Here is a 7,602-nt window from a genome sequence, read left to right as displayed (position 1 = left end):
GGGATAAGAGAAGGGTTTGCATGAAAGTCCTGCCTGAGGCCAGGCCAAAAGGAGCAAAGTGCAGAACTCAGTGAAAGGCACCCAAGGAGGCTGCAATTTAAGATTTGCAATTACATCTTTTTGTAGACAAAAAATTTTATTCCATAATTATATTGAAAACTTCTTAAAGTAAAGCAAGGAACAAGGGTGTAAGATCCACAGTAATTTATCACATTTGATCAGTCATGTGATCGTATGCTAAGTTCTTGACTTTTGTTTTCAGAATGTGGTCGAACTATTGCTGGAGCAACCAAAGGGGCAAAAATGATGAGATTGTATATAGACAACGCAGCCCCAGAGAAACTAAAAGGAGTGTGTGTAGTTTTTGTTCGCTGTCGCAATGATGTCCCTATAAATACTAAAAATATTCATGAAGTATGTTTACATTTTTTTCAAATATATGGTTAAGCATTTTTGCCAGCTTTATTGAGATATAATTGACATATAACATTATGTAAGTTTAAGGTAGACAAAGAATTGATTTAACACATTGTGAAATGATTACCACCATAGCATTAGCTAACACCTCCATTGCCTCACATAATTACCTTTTTTTTCTTTTTTGGTAATGACATTTAAGATCTACTCCTTTAGCAACTTTTAAGTATACAATACAGTATCGTTAACTACAGTCACCATGCTGTACGTTAGATCCCCAGAACTTATTCATCTTATAACTGGAAGTTTGTACCCTTTGACCAATGTTTTTTCCATCCAAATTTCTGGGCAGAGGGCTAGTTTCATTGCTTTTTACCTCAACTGACAGAGTTTTTCTCGTCCCCTTTTCATGGACAGGGCAACTGTCCACCTAGAACTTTCTTTATGTAGGAGGCTCAGTTTCATTTCCCTCACATTGTATGGACTCCAGGCCATATCTCCTTCCCTATGCAGAAATTAAAGCACCAGGGAAAGTGTTTACTTGATGAGCAAGTATGTGAACGGTTAAATGCGGGCAGAATATAAGTTTGTTGGTTTTAGAACCTTAATATTCACCACTTAAGTTTTCCTAATAGTTTATAAGATATATTGTCTATACTTATTGTAATGTAAAATAGGTTATGATTTTCAGTTCTTTAATGGGATCAGCATGTAAAATAACATTTGAACACTACCCTTTTAGGAAGTGCTATTTACTTTTCTGGATGTATCAGAAGGACTCCTAGCTGGGATTAGGAATATGCTGGCAAATATATTTCTACCAGCTATTCTTGCGACAAATAATTGGGGTGCTTTAAACCAGTCCCAGCAAGGAGAATCTGAAAAACACATTTTCACTGAAACCATCAACAGATACCTTTCATTTTTAGATGGTAAGTATAACATTTAATGTTTAATCAGTTACTACAAATGAGCAAATTAACTATAAGATATGTTATTAAAAATAAGCATTAGAGAAAACATTTCCATCTTAAAAGAAGATGTTAATCAAAGTAATTATGAGACCTAGAGATAAGATATCAAATCATTAGAACTTCTCTTTCCATGGATCTCTGAAGGCGTAAGATACATTTTCTTTTGTATCTCCCATTGTAGAAGGAGGATTCTCTTCCTATATTATTTGAGAAAATGTTTACCATATTTAAAAATGTATACATTATTATGAACTCTTTTTAAAATATAAATTATATTATTTCATATTGTTAAAATATGCAATTTTATTAATAAATCATAGTCACAATCTAATGATCAACTAGAATTATATTTCTATAAAGTGTTAGATCTCTAACATTTTAGTAATTACAGCTTGAAACCACACACTGGCATTTAACACATTGACATTAAACACCTCTTGTCAATATTATTTTTTCCCCTTTAGGTGCTAGAATAAGTATTGAGGGAACAGTTAAGTTAAAGAAGATAGACAATGTTGATTTTTCCAAACTGCATACCTTTGAAGAAGTGACACTCGCAGCTAGCAATTCAGAAACTGTTCGTCAGCTAGAGGATGTGCTGATGATATGGTACAGACAGATTGAACAGGTGAGCTGACCTGAGTGATTTCACCAGATACGAGTCATAGTTCTCATCTGTGTCCTAGTCACTGCATTTTGTCCCTAAAAGTAAAGGGAAGAGGAGCCTTCCAGATTCTACTATGAAATTCAGCCTATTTTTGATTCTAGTGCAAAATCATTGTTCTCTTTGGACCACTTAATATCAACTTTAAGATATTTCCCACTTTAAGGAGGAAACCATAACATTATGGCTTGAGAATGGAATAATGAAGAAACAGAAAAGCCAGCATTTATCTCCAATATCTTATGTATTGTTTATGCTCTTCATTAGAGAGAGTGGAAAAGTACACAATGAAGAGACTATAGCCACAATGCTAGACACTTAATAAATACCTCTTGGTTGATCAATGGAATTGTCTGTGTTGACAGAGAGGTTCAAACTAGGCTCATTCCTATCAGTACTGCAGTGGCAAGTCTGCAGCTCTCTGGCCAAATACATTTTCTCTGACAGTAAGAAAAGCGGTGATAGGAACAGGGTATATGTCAACATTCTGAGAGGTGCCAACTTACAGTACAAACGTTGCCCACAACCAGATATTAGGTAATTCTGTTTAGAACAGAAAGAGGACTCTAGAAGCCAACTCACAGATCTCTAGTTCATGAGCACAGGACAGTGAAACTGGAGAAGAAAATCTTCAGTTGAATGAGGACTAGGGGAGAAAAATCTTGAGCAAGCAAGAGTTAGAGAAAAGCATTTCCAATTTTACGTCTCTTAGAACTGTTAGAAGGAGGGAGGTGTAGTTGGAGTGGAAAAATTGGAGGACTTTGGAAACTCCATCAAGGCCTGGAGTGCTGGCCACAGAATTTGCTCCCAGGTGTCACTAGGTACTCGAAGTAATTGTCCACCAAGGACTCCTGCAGCTGCCTACTATGCCAGTAGGCATAGGAAGAGGGAGTTGTAAGCCATTGTGGAATTCAAGCTGTGTCCTACACAGTGGCTGAGGAGATCTCCTCCAATTACCATGATCAATCAAAATAGATCTTCTTTTATAAAAATGAGCAAGCAGAAGAAATAGCTTAACATAAGGAGATTAGGCAACTTGAAATAAGAAAAGTTGGGGGGAATTCCCTGGTGGTCCAGTGATTAGAACTCTGCGCTTTCACTCCTGAGGGCACGGGTTCAATCCTTGGTTGGGGAACTAAGAACTAAGATCCCACAATCCTGTAAGCCACGCAGCCAAAAAAAAAAAAAAGGAAAATCAAGTTGGGCAATTGTAGCACATGGTCTCCAGTTAAGCAGAATCAGTGCAAGAAATGGGAGACTTCTTTAAAAAAAATTACATCTAAAATAAACCTTGACTTCTTGTCATACACAAAAATTAATTCAGGATGGATCATAGACATAAATATGAAAGCTAAAACTAAAAAAAGAGATACATGCAACAACATGGATGAATCTCAAAAACATGTTGAGAGAACGAATCCAGCCTTAAAAAAGTAATGTGAAAAATAGAACAAAAAATATACTTGAATCAGAACATAATGTAGAACTATATTAATATCTTATTAAGATACAAAACCCAGAAGCCATGAAAGAAAAACCTGACATATGTGACTATATAAAAAAATAAAAGTAAGATCCATATGGCAGAAATAACTGTAAGCAACATTAGAAGATAATTGACCTTCTGGGAGAAAATATTATCAGCATATGTAACAGAGTTAGTATCCATAATATGTAAAGAACGTCTATAAATCATTAAGAAATGGGCATTTCAGAGAAAACTTGGCCAAGGATATGAACAATGTCATTCAAAGGAAGTACATGGACATGTTTGACCTGGGAAAAGAAGGGGACCTAGGAGTGACGTGATGTCTTCAAATATTTGATGGTATTTCATGTGGACTTAAACTTGTACTGTAATGGCCGTAACAGGCAGAGTTAAGAGCAGAGTGTGATGGTTATAAGGAGGGAGATTTTATTAGGATCACTTTCTCACAGAATTCCCTCCCCCCCGAAAATGGAATGTTTTGTATCCCTGAAAATATCCGATTTGAGGTTGGATTATCATCTATGAATAATGTTATAGCAGGAATTAAACATCAAAAGTGTTGCTTGATTTAGTTAATTTTAAGGTCCATTTTCATTCTTTAATTCAGTGATTCAAATTATATAGACTTTCAGCCACTAAGAAAAGTTTAAATTATGTCTAGTATCCTCTATTTAAAGAGGTGGAGAAACTTATAATAAGATTAGGAAAGAGTTCCATAAACCATGGTTAAAATTAAAAGCATTTCATGGATTAAAGAGAGAAGCTTCATAGGTTTGAAAAATCAACTGTGTATTTTGCCTCGTTTGTATTCTTAATTCCATCACGATTGTAGTTATGAAAAGTTATAAGCATAAAAAAGGTACAGAAAATAAGAAACACCCCTGTAAGTACCACTGAGATTAAAAAGATACTAACCATTTGCTATTTTTGCTTCAGATCTCTTATTTTCACTAAATCCTCCAACCCTTTCCTCTCCCTCCCTGTATATTACCACCATTCTGATGTTATTGTCTCCTCCATTCCCCTGAAAGTTTTATACTTTTATTGCATTTGCATATTTATAAGCTTTATATTATATATAAATAAATTATATATATGAAAATACAGAATATATATTTGTGTTTAAAATCTTTACATAAATGGTATCCTTTTACAGTTTTTTTTTTCTTATTTAACATTCTCTTTCATCCATGTTGGTACAAGTAAATTTAATTCATTCACTTGACTATTGTCTGGTATTCCTCTATGAAAGAATTCGTTTATTCTGTAGATTTCCAGACATTTAGGAGACATTCAAATTATGTCGAGTATCCTCTGTTTAAGGAGGTAGAGAACTCACCTATTCCCTCAGAAAGCAGTTGTTTCTACTTTTTTTCCTGTTACAAACAATAATAATACATCTTCAATGAATATCTTTATTCCGGTCTCGTTTGCACATGTTCAAGAGTTTCCCAGGGAACGGCTGAGAGAGGTAGTATGGATTTTTTATTGGGTACTACAAAGCCCTCCAAATAGTGGTTATATTAACTTATATTTTTTTACAGAAGTAAATGGGAGTTCCCATGTCTTCATATCTTTCGTTACACTTGGGACTGTTGGATTTTTAATGGATGCCAGTATGTTGGATGTGAAATGGTATCTTGATTTATTTTGCATTACCCTGAACACTGTTGAGGCTGTGCACGTTTAATGGCTATTTAGATTTCCTCCTTGTTGAACTGCCTGTTCATATCCTTTACCTAGTTTTCTTTCAGATTGCTTGATGATATCTTAACTGAATTGTTGGAGTTTGAATAATATTTTCCGGCTGTTAATCTTTTGTTGGTCCCCATTGTGTCCTGCATTTTCATTTGGTATGGATGTCTTTAGTCATGTGGAAGTTTTATGTTTTAATGTAAATATATTAGTTAAAAATGGTAATCCAGCCTCAATTCAGCTACCTCCAGTGATTAGAAGCTTTGTGCTTTTTGTATTTTGGAAACACTTTCCTACTCCAGTGTTGTGAAGATATTCTCCTAAATTATTTATTTATTTTAAATACTGAAATATACAGAAATGAACAACAAATGAATAAAAATAAACAAATTATTGTAAAATTAACACCTGTGTAACTTTTGCACAAGAAATAGAGCATTACCAGCACCTTGCAATCTCCGTGCATTTTTCTTCCCAATTTTAACTCCCTTTTCTTCTCCCTAGTGGTAACCATTTTCTTGGCAATTATGATGTTCAGTTCCATGTTTTTCTTTATAGTTTTACCCCCATCTCCTGTATTTTCTTTAAATGTTTTACCATTTTTTTCTTAACATTTAGGTTTTTAATCTATCTGGAATTATTTTTGTGTGTGTATAATGTGAGGTAGGAATCTAATTTTGTCTTTTTCGATATGGTTAGCCAATTGTCTCAGAAGTGTATTTAGTAGTCCATTCTTTACCAGCAAATTTGTAATATCTATCAAGTTTCTAGACCCTTTTATCTATCCCACCTGTCTACTTATTTGTTTTTTGCACTCATACCATACTGCTTTAATTTATGTTGCTTTTCACTAAATCAACGTTTGGTATGGCAAGTCCTTTTCATTATTTTTCTTCAAAATTGCATTGATTATTTCTGGTTGACTGTTCTTCCAAATTAATTTTAAGACTAGTTTGTTAAGTATCATGAAAAGAAAACCTTGTTGAGATTTTGATTGGAAATTTCATTGAATGAAATAAATTTCATTTCATTAATTTAGAGAAAATTTCCATCTTTATATTGTTGAATTTTTCCATCCATGATCGTGGTATATTTCTCCACTGATTTAGGTCTTCTTTTGTGTGCTGAAAGTAAGTTTTCTAATTTTCTCCAAAAAGGTCTTGCACATTTTTTGTTAATCTCTAGATATCTTACATTGTTATTATTTGTTATAGCAAATACTATCATTTTAGAAATTACATTTTCAGATTGCTAGATGGCTTGTAAAGAAATGCTACTGATATTTATATATACAGCCCAAAACCTTACTGAATTATTCACTTTTATTAATTGTAAAAGTTTGTCTTTAGATATTCTTGAATTTTTAAAATGTGGCCAACCATTCCCTCCGTGATAATGCCATTGCTTTTTTATTTCCAATTCTTATACCTTTTGTTTACTTTCCTTATCTTGTTCTATGATCTCCATGACCAGGTTGAATAGAAGTGGGTGGTGATAGTGGCAAAATTGTCTTGTCTTTGGTTTTAAAGTGGTATTTTCTAAAATTTCATTTTTAAGTATGATGTTTTAAATCACAGCAAGATCCTTTTTGACCCATCTCCTAGAGAAATGGAAATAAAAACAAAAATAAGCAAATGGGACCTAATGAAACTTAAAAGCTTTTGCACAGCAAAGGAAACCATAAACAAGATGAAAAGACAATCCTCAGAATGGGAGAAAATATTTGCAAATGAAGCAACTGACAAAGGATTAATCTCCAAAATTTACAAGCAGCTCACGCAGCTCAATATCAAAAAAACAAACAACTCAATCCAAAAATGGGCAGAAGACCTAAACAGACATTTCTCCCAAGAAGATATACAGATTGCCAACAAACACATGAAAGGATGCTCAACATCACTAATCATTAGAGAAATGCAAATCAAAACTACAATGAGGTATCACCTCACACCAGTCAGAATGGCCATCATCAAAAAATCTACAAACAATAAATGCTGGAGAGGGTGTGGAGAAAAAGGGAGCCCTCTTGCACTGTTGGTGGGAATGTAAATTGATACAGCCACTATGGAGAACAGTATGGAGGTTCCTTACAAAACTAAAAATAGAACTACCATACGACCCAGCAATCCCACTACTGGGCATATACCCTGAGAAAACCATAATTCAAAAAGAGTCATGTACCACAATGTTCATTGTAGCTCTGTTTACAATAGCCAGGACATGGAAACAACCTAAGTGTCCATCGACAGATGAATGGCTAAAGAAGATGTGGCACATATATACAATGGAATATTACTCAGCCATAAAAAGAAACGAAACTGAGTTATTTGTAGTGAGGTGGATGGACCTAGAGTCTGTCATAC

General features: G+C 34.1%; 1 protein-coding gene across 1 annotated transcript in view; it reads left to right on the top strand.

Annotated features, from left to right (window-relative positions):
• Positions 1–288: 288 nt before the first annotated feature.
• The window catches only part of DNAH8 (dynein axonemal heavy chain 8), a 310,762-nt gene continuing 303,448 nt past the window's right edge, over positions 289–7,602 (top strand). Inside the window, exons 1-3 of the mRNA XM_061195092.1 lie at positions 289–414; positions 1,160–1,349; positions 1,856–2,019. Coding sequence (XP_061051075.1) covers positions 304–414; positions 1,160–1,349; positions 1,856–2,019 — 465 coding nt within the window. The 5' untranslated portion in view covers positions 289–303. The remainder of the gene's footprint in view (positions 415–1,159; positions 1,350–1,855; positions 2,020–7,602) is intronic.

This window comes from Eubalaena glacialis, chromosome 7 (genome assembly GCF_028564815.1).
Source record: "Eubalaena glacialis isolate mEubGla1 chromosome 7, mEubGla1.1.hap2.+ XY, whole genome shotgun sequence".
In the NCBI taxonomy this organism is placed as follows: domain Eukaryota; kingdom Metazoa; phylum Chordata; class Mammalia; order Artiodactyla; family Balaenidae; genus Eubalaena; species Eubalaena glacialis.
Note: the sequence above shows the minus strand (reverse complement) of the source record. Positions and strands in the feature narration are given on the sequence as shown.